Source organism: Crassostrea angulata, chromosome 3, assembly GCF_025612915.1.
Source record: "Crassostrea angulata isolate pt1a10 chromosome 3, ASM2561291v2, whole genome shotgun sequence".
Classification (NCBI taxonomy): Eukaryota; Metazoa; Mollusca; class Bivalvia; order Ostreida; family Ostreidae; genus Magallana; species Magallana angulata.
The window spans coordinates 10,798,586-10,822,797 of NC_069113.1; the positions used below are offsets into that span (position 1 = coordinate 10,798,586).

The 24,212-nt window shown below is 34.9% G+C and overlaps 3 protein-coding genes across 5 annotated transcripts; 1 reads left to right on the forward strand and 2 right to left on the reverse strand.

Annotated features, from left to right (window-relative positions):
- Window positions 1–964: 964 nt before the first annotated feature.
- On the reverse strand, window positions 965–13,823 carry LOC128177304 (transport and Golgi organization protein 1 homolog). Of its 3 annotated transcripts, none has more exons than XM_052843966.1 (29): window positions 13,581–13,823; window positions 12,805–12,938; window positions 12,468–12,557; window positions 11,966–12,116; window positions 11,671–11,699; window positions 11,276–11,558; window positions 10,853–10,966; window positions 7,878–10,171; window positions 7,547–7,675; window positions 7,425–7,458; window positions 7,165–7,253; window positions 6,877–6,954; window positions 6,335–6,445; window positions 6,162–6,233; window positions 5,940–6,044; window positions 5,697–5,728; window positions 5,488–5,578; window positions 5,293–5,383; window positions 5,000–5,049; window positions 4,799–4,889; window positions 4,508–4,646; window positions 4,199–4,300; window positions 3,952–4,012; window positions 3,781–3,816; window positions 3,581–3,648; window positions 3,291–3,376; window positions 3,073–3,148; window positions 2,727–2,987; window positions 965–2,293 (listed from the first exon to the last, which is right to left on the reverse strand). In XM_052843966.1, exons 1-29 carry the CDS (start codon window positions 13,717–13,719, stop codon window positions 2,251–2,253), a joined length of 5,079 nt encoding a protein of 1,692 aa, XP_052699926.1. In that variant the 5' UTR covers window positions 13,720–13,823; the 3' UTR covers window positions 965–2,250. The 3 variants fall into 3 exon arrangements, with proteins under 3 accessions (XP_052699926.1, XP_052699924.1, XP_052699925.1); XM_052843964.1 differs by having other exon boundaries at window positions 2,566–2,987; XM_052843965.1 differs by lacking the exon at window positions 10,853–10,966 and having other exon boundaries at window positions 2,566–2,987.
- A 124-nt stretch (window positions 13,824–13,947) lies between these two features.
- On the forward strand, window positions 13,948–16,916 carry LOC128177310 (arpin-like). Its single transcript, XM_052843978.1, has 6 exons — window positions 13,948–14,107; window positions 15,295–15,370; window positions 15,583–15,715; window positions 15,949–16,164; window positions 16,365–16,519; window positions 16,673–16,916. The coding sequence occupies exons 1-6, from the start codon at window positions 14,016–14,018 to the stop codon at window positions 16,679–16,681; spliced, it is 681 nt and encodes a 226-aa protein (XP_052699938.1). The 5' UTR covers window positions 13,948–14,015; the 3' UTR covers window positions 16,682–16,916.
- Window positions 16,901–22,898, reverse strand: LOC128177311 (V-type proton ATPase subunit D-like). The gene is made up of 7 exons (XM_052843979.1): window positions 22,804–22,898; window positions 20,321–20,438; window positions 19,917–20,064; window positions 19,768–19,812; window positions 19,245–19,415; window positions 18,943–19,021; window positions 16,901–17,796 (listed from the first exon to the last, which is right to left on the reverse strand). The coding sequence occupies exons 1-7, from the start codon at window positions 22,845–22,847 to the stop codon at window positions 17,655–17,657; spliced, it is 747 nt and encodes a 248-aa protein (XP_052699939.1). The 5' UTR covers window positions 22,848–22,898; the 3' UTR covers window positions 16,901–17,654.
- Between the last annotated feature and the right edge of the window lie 1,314 nt (window positions 22,899–24,212).

A 24,212-nucleotide genomic window follows, 5' to 3' on the forward strand; every position in this document is an offset into this window, starting at 1 on the left:
GCGAAGGAAAATCTCCATTTCCTGGCACTTCGTTATAAATGTGTTTTACTGTAAAGGGGCATGGTCACCATTTGAGCTGAAGCTCAGTTATCTATATTTAATTAAGCTTATACTAATAATCAGCCTAAATTTTAATGTCAGTTGTCAAGTTAAAGGCAAGATTCCAAGCTCACAATTCTTTGTAATGTGATTATGTGAACAAGGCTTGTGCCATGTTTTTGTTTATGTTTGTTAAATATACTAATAAAAGGTTTTGTTTTATGCAGATTTTTTTCTTCGTAAGAGTTCCTGTCTCGTGTTTGTCACATTCAATTTTTTTTTATTGAAATTGTGAATTTTCTATTCGGCATTCAAATTGTAAACAAAAACATGGCCTGAACTTTGTTTACAAAACAAAGAGTTGTGAGCATTTATTTTGTTTTTTAACTCCAAAACTAACACTAAAATATCAGTTGATTATTACAAAAACCTTAAAGAAGCATTATTACATCTTACATAGAACAAGTGAAAAGCTTTCAATATGACAGCAAACCAGGTTTTCTTTTACACGTACTGTATCCATAATCCATGTCAACACTGAATTAATAAACACTACCTACCATATCCAGAGAAATGGAGTACCAATATGCAATATTTGTCAAAAAAATGACCAAGTTCAAAAGCTTGTTTTTTTTCATAAATTATCAGAAATCAAAATCCTAGAATATTCACACTTCTGATATATGTACAATTGATCTGCAAAATAACAACTTCCTGTCTTGAAAACTGTAGGAGGAGTTATTCGTAAAATAAGGGTACCCTTTTGGCAGCCGCTCACCCGTCATTTCAATAACCAGATTTTTCCGTTGAAAAAAACGGTTAAAAATACAAATTGAAAATTTTCAGCTCAAAACATGACTATGCCTTTTTAAAAAGAATGTAGAGAACATACTGTTCCATCAGTTGGTGAAGAACAAACCATATACAATATTTGTAACAATTTATTTGTTTCCATGACAGGAGGATATCTAAAAAAAACAATTTTTCTCATCTAAACAATCTTTCAAACATTCATAATGGAACTTGCAAACTTTCAATACACATATGGTAAATGCTGATAAAGGTTTAATAATTTCCATTCTGAATCAAGCCAATTACTTAGATGTTGCCTAGTTGAACTTTATCTAAAATGCAAACTGATCAGAGACAAGAACTGTACAGGTAGTTCACAAATGGCATTTTAATCCAGTGCATCCATCCTCTCAAGGCTGCTGACACAACACTTTCATGTCTGTTTCTCCCCCTTAGTAGAGGCAATAAATAGTTTAAAATGGAAAGGAAAACAACTACAGGTGATAACAAAAATTATCTCTCTTAAATACACAACCAAGGAAAAGAAAACAAGGAAGTTTTTAAGTAATGAAATACACAATGGAAATATTAAATGATAAATGTACAATGAATGGTATGGGGAAGCTATTCCCATGTACAAAATGGGCTGAGCATTATAATACATGTACATGTAAATATTAATGTTGCATCAAAGTTACAGGATGGCACAAAATATAACTAACACAAGCTTTGAGATGGAATCTCTAAATTGAAACTAGAAAAATAGCTTCTCTGTATATCATCTCATTAATATTTGTAATATGTTAATAATCAGGGAGATCCAAACCGTTCAGAGTGACTAGTTCATCAAGACAACAAAGTTGTAAACTACCAGACATTTTAACCAAATTCATTTATCCACTACTGCAGTTACAGCGAGCTGAGATCAGATATTGAATATGTTGATCTATAAACTATAAAATATCCCACAAAATGAAACATAACACATTTAACACTGCAATATGTAGCAGTCACATGATCAGCTACGCCATCAGACATAAAAATCAGCACTATATATTCAAATACAATAGTCTGTGCAACAGAAAATGACTAAATCTCTCCCAGAGACATTATTAGGTTTGTAACCTTGTTATCACAGTTCACTGGGTACCCATTCACATACAACACCCTCTCTCTGGGTAACAGGACCAATCGCTCCCACTCAACACGATCTCACACCCACCCAGCATGTAATGAAATCTCGTAATCATCTCATTCAAACACATTTGCATTAAATTTACACACTCAATTTAAAATACCCTAATTTGAACACAGTGTCTACTTCAAGAATCACCATTTTTGGGAATCACTGTTCAGGTGCCCTAATCTGCCTAAATATTGCAATCAGCTGATCAGACCTGGCTCTGCTGCCTTGGCTCTCTATCTGGGTCGTGTGGGGGTCTGTAAGGGGGTGTGTCTATTCCTGTAAACAAACGAAAAATGTCATCAATTTCTTTGTCTTACCTTGTACATGTTAATTTCAAATCGTTAATTTACAAGAACAAACACAAACTGATGATAAGCAATCCTTCACCATATTGAATTTAAGGTTTTAAAATGCCAGTATAAGATCCACTACCAACTGTACACAGAGAGAATTTTACAAAAGTTTGTGAAAAATATCAATATACGGTAAAATAAATATTATAATAATGAGAGGAAAAAAGGATTTCCAAAGCCAGTATCATGCATTACCATGACCATCATTTCGAAGAGGAGGAGAGAGCGGTCCCCTTGGGAGACCCCGGAGATGAGGAGGAGGCATATCAGGAGGGAAAGGCATTCTCTGTCCAGGTGATCTCCGATCTAAAGGAGGAGGAGGAAGCCTTAACCCTCGTTCATAAGGAGGTGGTGACCTTCTATCCAGTGGTGGAGGTGGCCTCCTGTCAAAGGGTGGTGGTGACCGGATGTCCATGGGGTGAGGGGGTGGCACCCGTGGCCCCATCGGTGTCTGTCTTCGGTCAGGACCTTCCATTGGTGGAATTCTTCTATCATCATGGAATGGCATGCGTCTGTCATCTGGATTGAAGGGAGGGATTCTCCGATCGTCAGGACCCAGGGGTGGAGGTGGTCGACGCTCTGAGTCTGGGCCTGGGGATCCTGGGAAATCCTCGTCTCTGTAATACAACAATTCAATATTTCACATGTTTGCTGCTTTAGAGATGGAATGTTTATCAGGAGTCACTGGTTTCGTACACTGACCTTGGACCAGTGGGGGGTAGGCGACCCCGGGATCCAGGGCGGTCCATTCCAGGTGGAGGGGGGCCATTCAACATACCTAGAACAAACAATAATCAAACCATATAACATTTTTTCCCCAAAAATATAGAAAAAAACATTTGTAGGACTAAAACTGATGCGTTTAAAATCTACATCAACCTCTAATATGTTCTACTGGCTGCTACATTAGAGTGCTTTACCTGGGGGAGGCATTCCTCTGGAGGGGACAGGCCTGATCAACCCTCCTGGTGGCCCCTGCATCAGCCGTCGCTCAAGGTCAGTCAACCTACAAAACAAATTGAATATCTTATTACCAGATTCTTAGACCTCATTAAAATCATTCGCAATACATGTATGCCATACATTGTATAAATGTTACATTGGAAAAGAAATAGTTATTTGTATTTTTCTTTTAAATTATGTCTCTTGTGCAAACTTGTTATCTCTTACATACATATAAGTGTATGTAAGAGAAGTTTAGCAGACTGACTTTTGGCGTAACACAGAGGCTTCATGTCTGGACTCCTTCAGTTCTCTCTCTGCGGCTCGGGCTGCAAGCTGTTAATAACAATAACATCTTGTTAATACAAAGGAATAAAATGGAATAAACAGGACTCAGAATTTCAATGAAAAAGATTATTCAAATCTTTAGCCAGATCATTCTTTGATACCCAAGTAAGAGAAACTTACCCAGTTTTCATGGGCTTTCTTTTCATTTGCTGCGATCTAAACATAAAATCCATTGCAATCAATATACTAACGGCCAGTACATTCTAACTGTACTTGAGAGAAGTATGGAGTCAAATGACTAAATCTAAACTTTAATGACATAATGCAATTTCAAAAGACTAAATGCAATACCTGTGAACGGAAATCTCTCTCTGCAGATAAAATTTCACGTTTCAAGTCCTCTACCTGCGCCCTGAACAGACAATCAAAACAGTATAGCATATAAATTTTAAATATTTATACAAAATAGTAAAATTCTGCTGCATTGAATTTTAAATGTCCATGAATGATACACTCTGGTTTCCAAACTACAGTCGGTTTACTAAAGATTTGAAGGTTAAACATTGATTATACAGATTAATGAGAGAGTCAGTCTTACTTTGATCCATCTAATTCTTCCTGCATCATCTTTGTTCTTGTGTCAGAGTTCTCCAGTTTGTTGATATTCATTTTCTTCAGTGCCTCCTGTTCTCCCAACTCTCTGAAAATGGTTTGCACAACATCATTTTGAAAACTTGAAAATCATCCACTTCTCTTAAAAATATTCTTTCATATTCAAAATAACAAGATTCTGTATCAGCAGTATAAGCTATCAAATTATTATTGTCAGACTCAATTGTCTCAGAATTTCAACATTCAGACATCAGATATGACAAATAAAGACTTTTGAGATGTCCCCTTTCCTCACCTCTGTAGCTCCAGCTCCTTTTGTTTGAAGTAGTTGGACAAGACCTCTAACTTGGTCTGGGCATCACTGTTCTGCCTCTCAGCTTTCATCTTGTCAGAGTTCAGACTCTCTGCCTTTCTCTCCAGGTCCAAAATACGCTCTGTACACAAAATCAATAAAGCATATACATGTATGCGGCGATATGTATGCGGCTTTTTAACACCTCTACAAACAGACTGTCATAGTGTGACATTTGGTAAAACACTATTTATTACTTTTGAGCAATGTCATACGTATCCTTGCTACACCTACCTTCCATGTCTTTCCTACTCTGCATTTCAATCTCTAGTCGGTTTTCTAAGGAATTCTTTTCCTCTTCTGCTGCTTTTAATTTGGCTGAGACCTTAAAAGATGAAAAAAAAATAATCACTGAGGTGTCCACCACAAGTCTGTTGATCATTTATTTACAATGTAGCAGTATCTATAATGTAACATCTTAATAAACTGTCCTACCTCCGACACATCCATCATAGACTTCAGTTTGGACTCGATGTTTCCAGAATCTGAAGACAAGACAATACTAAACAGTTACCCATCATGATGTTTGACCAACAAGCAGATCACATTCATACACTTAACTTCAGTTAATCTCAGTCAATATTCATAGGACCCTGTTACAAACTCTTAAATCATATCTAGATGATGGAAGAGACTGACATTCAAAATTTTGTTATTTTTGCAATGGCTTTTGAAGATTTGTTACAGAAACAACAAATAATAATAAGCTTGACCAGATGATACCATACCTGTCTCATCCCTGCTTCCCTCCCCTTCTTCTCCTTCCTCCCCCACCTGATCTTGGAATGCTTTCAGTTGGAGGAAACAATCTCTCAAAACCTAAAAATCAGAGGAGGTGTTTACAAATACATTCTACTTTATCATGCCAGAAACATATTTATGTTTGTCATCAGATGTATTCATAGACCTATCCCATGTTGTACCTCTATTTCATTTTCTTTGTATGCTAGATCCTCAGCCATTTGTTTCTGCTCTCCCTTGACATAGTCGAGCTGTTCTGTCAGCTCCTGTACTCTATAAATATAAATTTACAACATTGTATTGTTATACATATTACTGCTACAGCAAAAAAATAATTAATAAATTCATTAACTTTCTTCAGAGATATCAAGACAAAAAAAATGTGACCTACTTTTCACTCCAGACATTGGCTTCTTCACACAACTGGAATAGAAAGAAAATCAAACAGTCTGCAGAATTACAGAGAAAATAGCAATTTTTTTAATACTTTGGCCTGTTCAACTGATTAAGTGCTAGTGAATATTTGTTGTATGGATAAAACCCCCCAGAAATTTTGAGTGCCAGCTCAGATGAACAGGCCTCCGAGTCTTGTATTGTTACTACCTGACAATTCCTTTATTTCATCTGTGATTACCTGAGATTTGTTTGCTTCCAAGTGAGACACCTGTTCCGTCAGACTATGAATCTGGGATTTTAAAGTTTTTATCTCCCCTGCCTTCTCTTGAACTTCTTTTGTGGCCTGAAGAATGAATGTTAAATATTTGCTACTACTATCAACCACTTCTCTAAGTTACCTTGAAATGATACATCAAATAAAACTTTTGTATGGAAACAAAAAATTAAAATGTAGTTATACTTCTTTGCATTTTTCATTGGTCTTGTTGTATTTTTCATCTTTTTGTTTAATCTGTTTCTCCAACTCTTTCAACTGTAAACAAAAAAAAAAAATATAATTTAAAATTATTTACATGTTCATGTACATATAATAACTGTGCAAATCTATCATTTCTTATGAGGTTAATGGCATACCTGGTTGTCTTTAGATTTCAGTTCCTTTGATTTGGCTGATAGCTCCTGTTTCATTGTTGTATTTTCCTCCTTCAAAGTCTCAATTTCTTCCTTTAAAGCATTGTTGTGAAGCTGATGAAAAATAAAACTTTCATTTACTTAATGATGAATTAATGGTACAATCATGTACAAGCCAAACTGACAAGCAGGTGTAAATTTACCCTTGCAATTCTAAAATTAAATTTTTAGCTACAACCCAAAAAATGTTTGTCTCAGGTAAAACAAAGAATGTTCAAAATGGTTGATAGGTAAGATTTTTCTTTTACTGTAAATAAAAGCTTTTTCTTTTAATGTAAATTAAAAGCAATTTGGACAAAAAATACAGTTAAATGGTCAACCAATGCTCTTTGATAAAATTCAATATTTGAGGAGTAAATGTAATTGATAAACATAATATTATCACAAATCAGGTGGTTTTGGGGTCTAAATCCAAGGCGGATGAATTAAGGGCAACTAGAAATAAACAGTTTAATTTCGGTCTAGATGAATATGAATGTCCGTACCTGTAGAGTCTGTAGGTCTTTCTGAATGGTGCTGACCGAGGACTGAGTGGACTTTGTATCTTCCTCAGTATCCTGCATCTTTAATTCAGATAACAGAAAAACATGAACTGTTACATATATTACCTCACCTCACCTAACCTCTTCGTGTCTTCTAGCACATAAGGCCCAATTACTGTAAACCAACTTTTATTCGCGATGACTTTATTTCGCGATTTAATCACATACTAATCAAACTAATAAGAAAACAAATTATTCATGCCTTACATAACATATTTGAGAAAATTCTACCTTCTGTTGAAGAGCATTTAGCTCATCCTCAAGATTTTCCTTTTCTTTTGTTAAAATGAACAATTTTTCCTCCAAGCCCCTGACCACCACTACAAATGAATGATTCATTAAGCTTCCATTTATATTTTTTCCTGTCAATATCTTGCAGAAAACAAAATTAATGTATCAACATGTATTTGCATCTTTTCAAAATGAACTTTAATCATGTTGAGAATTCACATTTTAGTATAACACAGAGTAGTGACTTTCTGCACCCTTACCTACAGGGTCTTGCTTCTTTGACTTTCTGCCTCCCTGCAAAATACCAGTAAAATGTAAAAAGATAATCTTGAAATCATTGTGCTACACTTTGAAGATGGTTTACCAATAAAATTGAACATACCCCACAAATAACACTAAAACATGTAGCAGCCATCAGTGTTGCTAAAGTAACCATGGTGACCAGAATTGTCATCTGAGGCGAGAGTCCAAGAGGTTCCTGTTCTAGCAAGGCTTGCAGTGATGGAGGGAGCTGTCAAAACAAACCTTGTCAAATCAAACCTATACAGCTATTGTGTGTAAAGACTGCTAACCTTGTTCTTCACATTAGAAAACAATTGCTAGTTACTACATTCATCCTTTGCTTTTCTTTTCAGTTTCTAACAAATTACATTTTGTGCAAAATATACAAGTGCATGTACTTTTCATCCATTCCACTTGATCACAAAACTCACCTTTGAGATTACGCCCCTAAAGAACTGGTCTCCCTTCATCCATGATCTCTCAGCTTTGTAGGTCAGATCTTCCTTCTCTTCCAAATCTCCATCGTTGATCTTCCGTGACAAAAAATCCTCTTGATCATATGCACCAGTGGAGGCCCGCTCACCTTCTGGGGTTGATTCAGTTACACCTGCTTTCTCTCCTGTGGTTGGTTTTGAATCTTCCTTTTCGTCCTCTGCTGCTACAAGTGGTTCCTCTGATGACTGACCTGTACCGGGCTGTGTAGTGGTCTCCTTTGATTCAGTGGGAGGTGGAGGAATTTCACCATCGTCGGAACCTGACAAGGTTGTTGATTCAAGCGGAGATACTGTGACTGATTCAGATTTGGTTTCCCCAAATTTTGTTTCTGCTGTAGACTCTGTCTGAGTTGTCTCTGGAGAGGCCTGTGTGACTGTCTCTTTTCTTATTTCATCATCAACTTTTTCTTTTACCTCCAATTTTTCATTGAGGTTTTGAGATTGTGACGACTCTGTGTGAGGTTCATGGGACAGAGGCTTTCTTGACAAAAAATCAGCAGTGGCATATGCATCCATGGTGGTGGGAAGTTCAAGTTTTAGGTTATCTGTTTCCACCACAGTCTGGGTAGCATTCTGATGCTCTCCAAGAATACCGGTATTCCTTGTGTCATCGATAATTGTTTTGGTTTCTACACTATAATCAATCTCCATGGAAGACATGAGCTGTTCTGTGGGGGAGGTAGAAGGAACAGCTGATACTGTCGTCTGCTCCTGGATTGGTTTCTCTGTCAATTCTTGGCTCAGCTGCTCCTGCTTTTTCTCTTTTTCTGTCTTTACTTCTTCACTTGGAATTTCCATTTCTTTCACATTTTCATCAGAAGATGGTACCTCAGAACTGCTTTCCTCGTCATCCAAAAACTTGAGCACTGACAGATTTGGTTTTTCAGCTTTTTCTTCACTTTCTTTTGCATCAGTTTGCTTTTTATCTTCCTCTCTCTGTTCTGTTTGTTGACCATTCTGTATATCTGATTCTTGTGATTTCTGTTGATTCTCATTTACTTTCTCTTCGCTATTAGACATATTTGTCAAGCTTTCCTTTTCTGGAGTGTCCACCTTTTCTTGGATTTGATCTTTAACCTTTGGATCTTCTTTAGTTTCTTTACTTTCCTCAGTCCTTTTAATTTCCTCTTTCTTGCTCTCTACACGTTTCTCCAAATCTTTTATGTCCAGTTGTTTTGTACCTTCAACTTGTTTTGACCCATCTTTTTTACTTCCACCAACCTCAGTATCTACTTGAACTATGCTCTCCATACCGTCTTCCTTCTTAACTGCAGCTGATTTAGAATCTGTGTCAGTTTGTGTTGGTACAACATCTGCTGGGGATGATCCACTGCCAACCAACATGGACTCTGACAGAGTTTCAGTTAGTGAAGGCATAACAGAGCTTTGTTTTGGGATTTGTGACTGTAATGTAGACTCTGTTTCCTGCTTCTCAGTAGCTGGAGACTTGATTGTCTTATCTGGCAAAACTGATGAAGAATCCACTTGAGACTGTGTTGAGGAGAATGTTCCTGGCTTTGTCTGCTCTACTACATTTTCTGTTTGCTCTACAACACTCTCTGTAGCAGTAGGATCCTCAAACATATCCAGAGGAAATGGTGTCCCATCAATGATTGTATAGCCAGCCATCTCTGTTTGCTGTGAGGCTTCTACCACTGTAGAAGATTCTGTCACAGAGGATGGTACCTCTGTCAGTCCCGGGGTGTGTGAACTGCTGCTTGCCTTCATCTCTGATGATGGAGTGGTGCTCATTTCCTCAGTAAAAGAGCTCCGTAGCGGTGTTTCTTCAACTTTTTCCTGTTCCACTGATGATGGCTGGATCTCCTTCTTAGTTTGCTCCTGTTGACTTGGTGGAAGATCCTCCACATCACTAACAGGAATACCGCCTGGGTGTTTCCCAGCATCCTCCTTCCCAGCATCCTCTGGTGTTTCCTGTTTCTGTTCAGTGCCACTCTCCTCATTTTCAATCTCTGTTTCATCAGTGGTTTCTGTGTCATCTTTCTCCAGTGATCTATCATCCTGTGGTGATTTTGAAGCATCTTCAGGAGTATCCTTCAATAGGTCCGACAGTCCGGGTAACTTGACATCTTCCTGTGACTTAATATCTGGTGGGGCATCATCAGGCTTATCCCGATTTAATTCTCTTTTACCATCAACAGCTGGAGGAGGCTGACTGACAGTTGTTTCTGGCTGTTGTTTAGCTGACCCTTCCTGTAGCATTTTGTTTAACTCTACGAAAAAATCAAAAATTTAATAATCATATTGACAGAAAAATAAAAAGTAGAAGTAGTTGGTACAAAATGCCTCATTGTATCATCATACAAATATTCCAATTTAATAAATGAATTCCTCAAAAATAAAATGTAAATGCATATTTTCCTTTATAAAAACAACATTGCAAATGTACATTCAATAAATGCTCAATAAAAGCTGTTTCTATGACTACATCATACATGCATCTGTTTGTAAAGCATTTTACTAAAATCTAAGAATGGTTTTATATGGTAATCAATCTAATGATTAAATGCTATGCTACTGCTGTTTTAGCCAAACTATAGGAACAAGCAAAAAAAGTTCAAACTAATTTTCCTATTTATATTTCCTACATCTTTTTATTTTTATACAAAATCACAATGATATCCTGTACATTCTTAAAACTATCCAGTCATAGAGAACAGAAGTAATTAGTTGTTTTGGAGATCAAACTGAAAATCTAATAAGGGCTGTATTCTTGCACATGTTATTTTTTAAGCAAGCATGTTAGCAAACATGTAAAAGTGATATAATTTCAGCCTCGAAATTAATCTTCTTAAAATTTAATAGAGGTTGCAACCATGCATGAAAATGCATTAGTGATATTAGTATGCGAGACAGTTAGTAGTTAATGAACTTGTTTTAGGTTCAATGTTTACCATTAACATCTAATTTGTCTTTATCATCAATATCATGGAGAGAGTAGAGAGACTCTCTCAGTTCATCCAGCAATTCCTTCACCCTATTCTCTTTATTAACATGAATTTGACTGCCTGAAAATGACAGATTCAAATGTCAAACCACCACCGTAATATGCATAAGATTCATTCAGCCTGGTTCAAATTTAAACATTGTCTTTCCAACTGCCTAAGCCTGACTAAGAAACATTTAACACTTACATGCAAACTAAACTTTGAGGTCATTGAATATTTAATATCAATGATTGACCTTTTATCAAAATTTTGAAACTTTGTCTAAAATCTGTGAACAGCAAAACATTGTGAAGTAAAATAACAGTTTCATGAGAGCTTAATACATCCTTTAAAGTTCATTTTTAAAAAATATAAATAAAAAACACTCACTTGAATCTTCAACAGTTTTCTTTTCAGTGCCTTCATTTCCTTCCTTTGTCTCCCCTACTTCTGTTGGATCTTTCTCATCACTGACAGCGGGCTCCTTGGACTCATCCTTTTCTTCAGCGACCACACCCTGTTTAAGGTTATCTGAATTCTGACTGTCAGTAACTTTTACATCCTCACTGTCTTTTCCCTCTGTTTGAGTGACCTTGACCTCTTCTACATTTTTGTCCTTTTCGTCTTCTTTTGAGGCACTTGAGGGTGGTGTGGCAGGTTTTTCTTGATCCTTCTTCAAATATAACATTAGGAATTTGGAAATGAACTAGGAATGGAAATGAAATATGCATAAAAGGAAAAATGAATTTTCAAATAATATTCTCTTTTTTTCTTTATTTATTTACCTGTGTTGTCTTATCTGTAGCTTCTTTATCTGTAAAATCAAAACATTAAAATTAGTGATCACACTTTACATTTTTCAAAACATTTACCCTTAAATCAAGTTAAAAGATCATTCGTTTTCTCTTTCAGCCATACTTCCTTAGGAATCTGTTACAGAATACATGTACTAATTAAAATATCATCCATCCAATATTTCCCATCTTCATTTGTAAATGATAACATTTATGTATCTGTTATATCTGTATGATGCTATGAGATGTTAAGAGAGTGAATCTAAAGAACTACTCAATCACTGACCTTCGTCTTCTTCCCACCAAACATCATCATCCTCATCCTCCACCTCGGTATCATCCTGATCCTCTGTATCATCCATCTCAGTCCCTTCCTCAGCCTTGTCTGGAACCTTAGCTGGTTTCTCCTCAATCACCACATTCTTCCCCTCAGAAATCTACCATAATGGAATGTACAGTAATAAAGATACACAATTAAACAAATTATATTTACTGTATACAGGGTTATTTTCGCCCTGCGTAATTTTCTCCCTTTTACATTATTTTGCAAACGGTTTCGCCCTATCTTGAATTCGCCCATATGCAGTTGTGTTATAACAGAGATATTATTTGCAACATAGAATTTGCCCAGTTTTAAATTCGCCCTCTGATAACAAGGGCGAAAGGGGCGAAAATAAAACGGGGCGAATATTTCCCTGTATACAGTACTTAATTTTATAGCAGTGGATTGAAGTGAATATCTCAAAGCTTGCTTTTCTGGTTTAGAGCATAACAATAATGTTTCTAACCTCTGTGGGCACAATAAACTGTGGCGAGGGGTTTTCGACTTTGTATTCTCTGACGAAAGATCTTGGGAAATATCCTGTCTTTCCATTTAACTGTAATTCAAGATAAATTTAAACCTGATAAATATAATTTCTGATACAGACATTAAACAACTCAATTAATAACACAAGATGTATGCTTATAATGCAACTACCCCTTGCATTGACTGAATAAAGGTAATCTGATAAACCAAAGCTTTATTCGGTCAATGCCCCAATGTAGCCTCATGCATTTATCTGACAAAAGATGTATGTATATTAACTTGGAAAATATCACAAATCATACACAAATATAACATACTCTGCCACCCCATAGATCAGGCCTATCCCCTGCTGATTTACTTGTTATTTCTAACATTTCATTTCTCTCAAAGTTCAGGAAAACTTGGTCATTCTGCACATGCTTTGCTAATGTACGTCCATAGGATAATGTAGCTGAAAAGAGGAAATATACACATATTAGATTAATTAAACAAATAGTTCATTAATTTTCAATATAGTTCTGTTTACTATCATATTAAGCATAAAGGAACATTAAATTCAAAAAATTAATAATCTCTTATAACCAAGAGAGTCAAGTCAGATGAAAGCAATTACTTGAATACTTCAATATAGAGGCCTAGACCTCTTAGACAGTACGGTACTGCAGTCTGCTGTTTTGCAGGGCAAATTAACATAGTTTGGTGAAATATGATGTAATGCCAATTGATTATTCTACGTCATTTAATAATCTATCTATAATTATTCCTACAAGAGCACAGTATCGCAGTTATTGTAATATGGACGTGGTCCATTACTGCAGTGTGGGGTTTTAAGGAGATGGATTTTTTCAGTTGGAAGACCAAACTCCAAAATCGTAATTACAGTAGGATAGTAGTGTTTTACATTATTTCACAAAGCTTTAAATTAGATCATGCACGTCCAATCCAATCTAAATTAATTTTATTCTACTCAACAGTATGTCATCGAGGTAATCGTCACAGAATATAGACCAATGTAAATTAAAACAAAGGTGTCGAGGAAATTCGAGATAAGTTGGACCTCGATCTCTGGCCAATTTAATCAAATTCCACTTACTCTTGCATTCTTTGTCGCCGCATAGACGCAAATCTGATATTTTAGATGAAGAACATTCGTTTATTAAAGAACAGACGCATAATATCACAAAAAGTATGCCTGGGCTTTTCGGAGCGTCTGTCATCCCTTTGGGTTTCATGCTTTGTACACGTCAGCTGGCGCTGTAGTTTTTGTTTCCTGTTTGCACGAGGGCCGTTTCAAAACCTGATGTTGACACGGGTTTCTGCTTGTGGTATAACAATTGCACAAAAATTGAAAAATAGTCTGAAAATGTTGTAAAATACGTATTTCAAACTATTAATATTAAAAATTATCATTTGAATATCCGAACAAGCTATACACTTGTAATTGTTTTGTATGGTTTTGATATTATCAATAAAAAGGGAGGTCACTCGAACAAATAATCGGAAACATTTCCTGGTTGATAGAAGAAGGATGAGTAGAATATATGACAACAAACCATTGCACAACTTGCCGGTGATAAATGTTGACATTCCTGGTAAATGGGAGCCTAATCAATATTCAAGGTAATATATCTGGCTGTGGTTTTTTTTAAATTTAATTTTAATCACAGGCCTCTGATTTTTTCTCAGCTGATCAGTAAGCTAGTATTCTCTTTTGAGAAGTGGACATGCAGGTATAGCCTACATTCACATCCATGGATGTTGACTATGCCTGTCCACTTCTTAAAAGAGAATAAGTAAGCTTGCTGTTATCAAATGTATGGGAAGAGATATATTTATTAAATATATCACAGACATAATTTAACAGCTTAATTACCGATAACGATTCAGACGCATGTGTTTTAATGTTTATAACTTTGTTAAGAACATGCACATTTGCTGATAAGCATTGGTAAACTCACATTTTTGTCTATCAAGAGCATGCATTTCATTTCACCAATAATTATTTTGTGTCATGTTTTGCAAAGAAATTGTGCTAAACTAAATGAAACATTTAAATGAGCTGTAGAAAAAGAATTTGAATTCAGCATTGTCTTACTACATGTAGAAGATGTACAGCTTAACTTACATAAAGCTAGAATTTGTACTTAACAATACCTAGATCAAGATATTGTGCACAGGTCTGTAAAGTGATCAAAAGTTTTCTTTGGAATTATTAGAGCCTTTATGCATATTCAGTGTCCATAATTTTACAGATACTTCAAGAAAATAGATATTGACTATCTTATTTTGTTAATACTATATATAATAATAGGGCCACATAAACTTTCTCTTATTACAAGTGAGCGAAATGGCCCATAGGCCTCTTTTTGAATGATCTCTCTCCTGCAAACATCACAAATTTATATCTTTTGATATTCCATATATTCCAAGCATTTTCAGCATGGTGTAATGTGCACATGGCTCTTACAGTGGTCATAGGCATTGGGCCAGTATAAACCCAAAAGTCCCTGGTTCATTCCCCGCTGTGGTCTCTTGATGTTGTGCCCTTAGACAAGGTGCTTTATCTATATTTTCCCAGTCCACCCAGCTGAAAGTGGGTACCAGCTAAGCTAGTGGGAGTTGACCTGTGATGGACTGGTACGTGTTCCATCCAAGGGGAGTCGTAAACTTCCATCCACTTAGCACCACAGAAACCAGGGATAAGCAAGGACCATATGTGTCTTCATGGCTCAGAAAAAGATTTTATTATGTATTAACTTTTAAAGATTATTAGTATTTCATTTTAAAGGTTTATTTTATACTTTTAGTGGAGATGGAGTCATTCTTGAGGGAAATATCAAAGGAAGGAGTCGATTCAGTGTAACTGACAAATCACATTCAAAGGTAAGGATTATACTTGGTACCAAATGATCATTTTTCAAATGTTTGCTGAATGTCAAATATTATAAAGTTATACCTATAATAAAAGGAAACTTCTGTTAAATTGTTAGGTTACATATTTTACTAATAACTAAGGTAAAAACTTCTAAAAAAAATTTTTCATTTTACATTTATGAATGAATCATTTAACATCATGTGTTTTTCTTGGGATACAGTTCCGCTATTACATACTGCATACAGAGGTACAGAGGGCCCACAGGAGAAAGTTTGAGAGTAATGGCCGTGAAATTGAGCCCAACTTTAGTGAAACCCACAAAGTGAGGACAGGCTACCTCAATTCATCTTACAGTGAGTTGTCAATCATTTGAGGACAAAAATGTAAACATGTCTTGAACTGGCTTGTTTTTGCCAAAAACTGTTGTCATAAGATTAAAAAAAAACAATAAATATGAGGTTTTATATGTTAATTGTTTTGTATGCAAATTAACAAATTAAAGTACATGTATTTGTTACAATAACGCAACATCAACACAATTTTCCAAAATCAATGCAACTTTACAAACTTTTTTTTTTCTTTTCAGAGGTTGAACCAAAAGGTCAGACTGATAAACTAAGTACAGATCAGGTCAAGGACATAGTATGTCATGATGACCTTACAAAGATTACATCACCCAGGTTACCTGAGGAATGTACAGGCTGTCTATCTCTATGGTTACAGGAAAATGAAATGGAAAAAATGGAACTGGAAGAAGGTGAAATGATCAGAGTAAAAACATCAGGAAATGGGCCATTTATCTGTAAGTATTATCTGTCTGGAGTTGGAGTAAAAGCTCAAAATTTAGCAATTGTTTTTGCACTTAACAAAAGGTTGACATTCCATCTATACCTATAAAACATTACGGAAATATTCTGTCATCCTACAAGTCTTTATCTTGTTATTGGTGTCTACCAATATACAAAGACATAAGAAATCCTTTTTGTCACTATACCTTCAAAGGCAGCATAACAAAAATGGATGCTGAGGCCAAGACAAAAGGAAATTATGCTGGGGGTGAAAATGTGGGAGGCTCATGGACTGATAAAATCATGGGCATGAAATCCTCACAGCCCGCTGACACAAGTCAGGCAGAAGGGGTGGATGAGGATGAGTGGGTATGTCAATTTAAACAATAATCACTCTGTTAAAAGCCAGTGAAGTTGTTTTCTTCTCCTTTTCAAAAGAAAATATCAGCTTATGGTAATTTTTACATGGAGTTACTTTTATTTATTTTGCATTATAAATATAATTTCTACTCTTTTTTCCAGGATGATTAGCGAATGTCCAAACTTCAGTTCTCCAACTTTTGTGGTTGGTGGTAGTTCTGTAAGCACCACGCCAGTCTAACATATTTAACACTGCCATGACAAACTACCAAGACAAACAATATGTTATAAACTGTTTAAACATAACTAATTTGTTGTATTTCTTTGTTAATCACTATTTATCCTTAACAATACCCAGATATTATTTATTGTGCAATAAAAAGTCAAAAGTTTTGAGTCATCTTTATTTTGTTTTGTTTTCATTTTTTGAACTGATAATTCTTACATTGTACATACGTGTACATTTTTCACTATATCAACAATCATGATATACATATAAATTATAATTCCCGAATACATACAATATAGTGTATACCTATTTCCATTATAATACTATTAAATGAAATTCAACCCTATAACAACGATCATTTTCCATCAACATACTCTTCAACCTCTTCACTACATGGATTGATTTGGATCACACTGAACCATGCACCACACAAAGGACCAGCAGTGGGTGCTCTGTTCGTTTAATCACAGGACTTGACTGCGACACATCCTCACCGGCGGTGCTGCAGAGACTAGATTCACAAAACATAAACGGGGAATACTTTGTATTTACACATTGCTGTATATGGTATATAATTGTAGCTTTGAAAATATTGAAACGTAAATGTTGGATATTTTTCCCTACATCTGCTTTCCAGCCTTTATTGGACTTCTGAAATGGCTATCCAACGAAATGAAAGTGTAAAAATTCAAATGTTGACATACTGGTCAACTCTTTCTTTTGTTTACATTGTAAACAACAGCATTTTTTACCCCTTTAAAAAACAAACAAGCCACTATGATTAAAATTGAATACTAGTACATGTAATATTATATTAGTCTGTTTATACACTCTATAACTTAATGGTGTCATGGAAGCTATGATATTCCATTAATATCCAATATTCTATCCAATCACTACTATAGGTTTAGTCCATCAATTAAACAAAAGGTCTTCATCTCTTTCCTCAGCTAGAAGACTAGCTGGTTCCTTAAACTCATTACTAGCTTTGAAGGCAGCTAATCTGGCCTCGGTTTCTTCTTTAATTTTCCTCTTTTTCTCCTGAATTTTCTTTAACCTGTAAATGACAAATTTTGATAAAATGTTCTAAAACATTTAGTTTTATGATAAAGTATAATCTGTCATAAAAGACTACAATAATAAAAACTTAACATCATTTGGGTGGTGACCATCTCAAATGGCCCCGCTGAAATAATGGAAAATAGAATGAAAAGCATTTCAGAGGACTTTGCTTTGACCTTGACCTGACATATTTTCCAGTTGGCATAGAACTTAAATTCAAGCTACTGGATTTATGACACCAGTAAATACCCTTTACCAACAGGCATTCTGGGGTTTAATCTACCTCAGTAAGCAAGATTTTAAAGAGATTTGCTATGATCTTCACATTTGACCTTGAGCTTGGTTTAAAGCCACTGCAGTGCACATCCCTATACCCAAAAGCTTTGTTAATTTGAATTTTGAAGAGCCAGATAGCACTTAGAAAATAGTATATATGCTCTGAAAAAAAGATTTTTGATTTGTTTGATATGACCTCGACTCTTGGCCTAGAAACATCATTTAAGGTCACTCCACATCTTTTTACCCAAGGCACCATGTAGGTGAAGAATGAGCCAGATTGGACCAGGGAGAGAGAATATACATGCATGATCCGGACAAGGATGTTAAAGATAATTCTGGTATGACCTAAACCGTAGTCCTAGAAACTTGGTTCAAGGTAACTGAACACCCAAAGGCACTCTGTGGGTAAAGTACGAGTCAGATTGTGCCTAAGGGATAGATCTAAAATGGACAGACAGATAAAAGGGAGGGTATAATGATCAATATAGGTCACCCGCAGAGCGGGGCCCTGATTACACCATAAATCATTGCTGTAAACTCACAGCCGGTCTTGTATACGCTTATTGATATTTGCCAACTAGTTGAATTTTTTTGTTGTCATAAACACATGAAAAAGTGTATTTAATATTCCAAATTCATTGATGAGAAAGCAAAACTCTTTTAAATTTTTGGAGACATGAAAACAAAAATCATGTGAAAACATGCTGATCAGAAAAGCGCATGAATACCCTGGTAATTCACGAGAACGAAAAAAGTTCAATGAATTAATTCATGGTTTGTAATTTTCTGCAAGACTGACAGGGTTTAAGATGATGACAATAAATTGAACATTAAAAAATGTTTCAGAAAAGGTCATAGATACCTATAGAATTCTTCTCTTTCTCTTTCATCAAGTTCTGAAGTAATATAGGCTAATGTTCTTTCAATACGTGGAATGATGACTGAAAATGAACAAAAAATGCTCAATAACTTTCTCTCTTTCTTAAAAATGCCAATAAAGAAAGATCTACATTTAGATAAACTTTACTGGTTTGATAATCAATGTATCCCTAGTATAAATGAATATGTACTCATACCTGAAATAGGTTTGATCCTATTCATCAAAAGCATGGAATCCTTAATTTTCTTGTAAAATTTTCAATCATAATTCAGAAGAATACTTGCCATGTTCAATAGCATTGACTCTGCGGTTTGTTATCTTGATCACTTCGTCTAATGTAACAAATGCTGTCTGTAGAGAGGCCAGCTCCACCAGTAACTGAATGGCACGTGCATAGTTTTTCTTCAATCTGTCTATCTGCTGTCCTCCTCGGGAGAGACCCGTCAATTCGTAACCTGTAACAGCAAGCTACTGGTTAACTGTTCTAAACATTAAAACCTGGCATCAGGGTTTTCACTAAATATACCAGTAAGTGTACACCAAATCAAGGACAGTATTTCAATTTTATCTGCATAGGAAGCAACCGGTGTGTAGGTCATTCATTTTCATCTACACATATATTTTAAACTTCCATTAGATCAAGACATTATCAGTCTCTTATATATTTACTCTTTATCCCCTTTAATTGATTAGGAAATTCAAATTAATGCTTCAATTGTGTAAAGCACTTTTTATTTTCAGTTTAAGAAATGTTTTAAAATTCATTCGTCTCTTTACTACATTTCAACCACAATGATGAATACTTACTGTCAGATCCATCTTGATAACCCTCAAACACTGGTAACAACACACCTGTTATAAAAGACAATATTTTGATGAATTTAACTCACTTCACATTAAATGAAACGATGTCCATTTAACAACTCTTCACCCAAAGTATAACATTGCTATTATACCTGCTACATTGTCTTTCTTGGATCGCACTTTCAGCTGTGCTTTGTTGACATTCTGTAGAACCATATGATTAATGTCTCCTGAAGTGAATTTAGCTTCGGCTAGGGAAAACGAAGCCTCTTTCATCACATCTCCCATCAAAACTTTAGTCTAAAATACAACAGATGATTTGTTACAATTCTAGATTAAGCTGATTTCATGACCTATAAATTCCAATTTAACAAATCTTTGGTGGTACAGAGGGTTCCGCTTAATCTGATAGTCTGTTTGTCAGGCAAAAATTATCAGATTAACCGATTATCAGATTAACCAATTTAGCGTTTTTGTGGTATTTAATTATTACTTGAAGTAATACAAATGAATCATGTGTTAAAGAAAACTGACGTTTTACCAAAAAAAATCTTACCTCTATAATCTTTTTCAAAATAGCTCGAAACCTCATGGTGAGAGCATCAGCTTTTTTCTTCAGTAGACTATGGCCCTTTTGAGCTCCTTTTAGTCTTCCCTTCATAATGGCCATAGCCCTAATAATCAATAACATTCAAATTCTTAGCATGCTTACAATTTATTTTATGTTTCTAAATTTATCACAAAATAACTTATCTGCAAGATTCCCCCCCCCCCCCAAAAAAAACATGTACCGTACTACACACCCACTAGATTTAACTTAGTCTTGCATGTACTCATTCGGATTTAAAAAAAATGGTCAGTATACAAAACCTGCCAGTGGTGGGAAAAGTTTCAAAAGTACAGTAACATTTTTCCCAAATATGAATTTCATCAATTTTTTCTGAACTTAAATTGTGAAGTTATATAAAGTCAAAATCTTTTACAAATGAGATAAAGTAAAAATAACTCTGCTTACAACACAGAGCACAGCACACAGACTTGTTTCTGTACTAAAGTTTAATGTAATGTAATATTACTCTGAATTCCGTTGAGTAACCCCCTTCTGTGAATTGCAATCAGTTTTGCCTTTCGATGAACCCCAATTAGAGACTTCTATATAGAGGTTTAAAGTAACTTTTCTAGTTGGCAAGCAATGGCTGGATGCTGCTTATTCATGCTGATAAAACTATCGGGAAATATATGGCACACCAAATTCACGAAAATGAGCTAAACATAGTTTCACAGTCGATAAACGTGGTTTATTAACAATAAACATCAAATGTGTTAATTATATTTTTACACTTTTGAAACATAGATGATTGTGTTAACTATGGTTTACAAATGTGAAACATAGATTAACGTCATTAACAACAGTTTTCTGTTCATAAACCAGGGGCTGACAAATCCGATTGCCCGACGCCCGGGGCAAGTGGTTTTTCCGATCGGGCAAGTAAAAAATCGGTAGGGACTTGCCCGTGGGCAAGTGACTTTTTAAACTTTCGCATATGTACTAAATATGAAAGTACCGTATTTTGCTGAACATAATACTCACTTTTTTCTAGAAAATTCTTTACGATCTCAGGGTGCTTAAATCATACACCACAATAGGATTTTGACGGGTTTTTTTTGTTCAGGTGCAGCATAGGCTATATCATAATGAAATAAAATTCTAACAACTGTTCTTCAGTTCGACTGTTCTTGTGTTTGTTTATCATAATGCTTAAAACTAATTTAATCTTTGTTCAAGTGTTTAATTGCAAAATCTGTTTTGATCATAATCTGACAATTTAACATCAATTTGAGCTGTTTATTCTATGTTCGACTTCTTTGAGCTGTGTTCACTGTCTCCATGTACGCCGCTATCACTCACTAATCATAATCATAGCCTAGAACTTTTTTAAAATTAAAATATCAGGCTTAATATGATTAGATACAACACCTAATGATTCATTTCACCTTTATTTTTAACACCTCTGTGGCCTAAATGAAATCATGGCCGTCAAGACGTGTGCGCTTGTGACCTATTACATTGTATCTCGGACATTCACCTAAGGTGAAAAAAATTATCAAAACACCCAAAACTGTTTATAAAATGTTTGTTTTTACCTTTAAAACAAATACAACTAAATGTCAACATGTTAAGTGTTGATTTTTTAACACACTCTCGAGAAAACCAAGAGAAAGAGATGTTGAATCAAAACTATATATTTTATGAAGAGTACTCGTATTAAAAGTGGAAAAAATTAAAGTGAAGGACAAAAACATCGTACGGTATGTGTATTGTTATTTTTAATCACAAAAAAGAATTTGGTTGGGCTAGTAGATATTGAGGTAGGGCAAGTAAATTTTGCCTTGCCACTTGCCCAAGGGCAAGTGCTTAAAAAATGTATTTGTCAGCCCCTGTCATAAACTACAGTTTAAAAATGGTAAACCTAGTTTATTGACTGTGTAGCTCAGTTTTGTGACTTTGGCGTGCCATATAAACAACAGCAAGTACCAGTATATATGCCTATGTGATTTTGAAGATAAATTATCATAGAAAAGAAATTGTCCGTTATTTTCCAGTTGGAAGCGAAAATGATTGCAATTAACGGAAAAGGCCTCATTTTGTAAAACAGAGTTAGTTACCTTGTGTTATTATTTTATTATGGGGTAAAATTTATTGCAAAACATTTAGTGTCTGTGACAGCCCCTCGATCTGCATGTTTATGCACTGCGTATTTGCTTGTACATAACGTTATATATCTAGATAAACAAGCTTAACCCTGTGTATAAGAAAATCACCAAAATGAGGACAAATTTTATAACAGTATTATAAAAGTACAAAATCTAAATAAAACTACATTGTATCATTGTTTATCATAAGTTTACAGATTAGTGTAGGTAATATTATCATTACGCCAAATACATTTTTACAAATGTACATTATTGTCACCTTCTTTAGTACTTTATAAATCGATAAAATAACATAATTATATTAAGTTCCGATTGTATATTTACATTCGAGAAGGGAAAATGTTGATTCTATCACCAGCTCCCGACATTTTTTCTGCTCCAAGTTTTCGATCACATGTCAATATCACGTGATTTGTACGGAAGTTGTATCGGGTTCGCTAAGCAAATGTAATTCCGGATTTTTAACTTCTTACATGTAGTTTTGAGTTTATTAATAAAAACTATTTTGAAATTAAAATAATGTTTGATTTAAAAAGAACCCTGAAAGATTGGCCATATCTTATCAAACCAGAAAAAGACAACTCTGTAGAAGACCCATCTTTTCTTCTTGATCAACAGTATTTAATGTGAGAAATTAATAGGACACTTCTGATGAAAGATAATCACATTTAAAAAAAATCACATACACACGCACCACGGTTTTTCATAACATGCACTTTTAAAACTTTCATCAAGTAAATATCACAACTATAACAGCATAAAGAATAATTCAAGTATAAAATTATAAGATTGATAAAAGATTTAGAAATGTTGGTCCTGTATTGATTTGCATGTAGAACGCTTCAGTAGGGGGTAGGTGCGTGCAATCACCACCTCCTTTGTCTAACATAGGTTTCTGATTTTTTTCCCTATGTCAGTCACTTTTCAGTTACCTGCAATTCATCTGCACTCACGGTGATATAAGTTAGTGGACGACATTAGATCTAATAAATCTTCTAAAGAAGATAGAAGCAAGGCAATTTATATTTAAATATGTAAAAATAACAAAAATTATTTTTTTATAAATTTATTTATTTATTAAAGAGATTATCACAGTGCCCACAACTCGATTTTAGGGGAATGAATGTGAAGAATTCCCCTGAAGAAAACTGGTACTAAAATTTGGAAACTGATAAATAAGCAATTAGTTTGATCGAGAGATTATTAGGTTAATAATTAGGTTCTTTACAATTGTCTATATGTTTGTATTCTTGTGAATATGTTATGATAATCTCCTTTGGGAGGAAATAAAGAAAGAAAGAACGAATGCAAAATAGTTAAAATGTTTATTCTTTATATACATTAAAATATCATAAATGTGACATATATGTACACATTAAATATAACTGAATTAAAAATGTTTCCAGTTTTATACCGATGTAATGATATGCAAACTTTTAACATTTGAAATGTTAATTTCGAGAAAAGGGGTGCCTCCAATAAATCGAGTTTTGAAGTTTTAATGTATAACACATGCGTGCATATAGAAAATTTCATTGGCCCTAAATTCAAATGAACACTGGGTCATAAGTTCATAAATAGAGTCTCTCTACCCCCCACCCCCCCCCCCCACACACACACACACGGAAAGATAAACAAATCTACAAAGGAGTAATACTGGGTCTACGACGTGTGTTAATGACCTCATTATGACTTAATTGCTACATTATCCCGTTAAAGCCAACAGCTGACCC

Coding starts and splice junctions, on each gene's coding strand:
- LOC128177311 (XM_052843979.1), bottom strand. CDS start 22,847: ATGTCGGGAGCTGGTGATAGAATCAACATTTTCCCTTCTCGAAT. Junction 19,416..19,767: donor TTATCAAGATGGATCTGACA/GTAAGTATTCAT, acceptor TTGCTGTTACAG/GTTACGAATTGACGGGTCTC. Junction 19,022..19,244: donor AGTCAATGCTATTGAACATG/GCAAGTATTCTT, acceptor GTTCATTTTCAG/TCATCATTCCACGTATTGAA.
- LOC128177310 (XM_052843978.1), top strand. CDS start 14,016: ATGAGTAGAATATATGACAACAAACCATTGCACAACTTGCCGGTGATA. Junction 15,371..15,582: donor CTGACAAATCACATTCAAAG/GTAAGGATTATA, acceptor CTTGGGATACAG/TTCCGCTATTACATACTGCA. Junction 16,165..16,364: donor AGGAAATGGGCCATTTATCT/GTAAGTATTATC, acceptor ATACCTTCAAAG/GCAGCATAACAAAAATGGAT.
- LOC128177304 (XM_052843964.1), bottom strand. CDS start 13,719: ATGAAACCCAAAGGGATGACAGACGCTCCGAAAAGCCCAGGCATACTT. Junction 5,579..5,696: donor GCCAATGTCTGGAGTGAAAA/GTAGGTCACATT, acceptor TTATATTTATAG/AGTACAGGAGCTGACAGAAC. Junction 4,647..4,798: donor GAGTAGGAAAGACATGGAAG/GTAGGTGTAGCA, acceptor TTTTGTGTACAG/AGCGTATTTTGGACCTGGAG.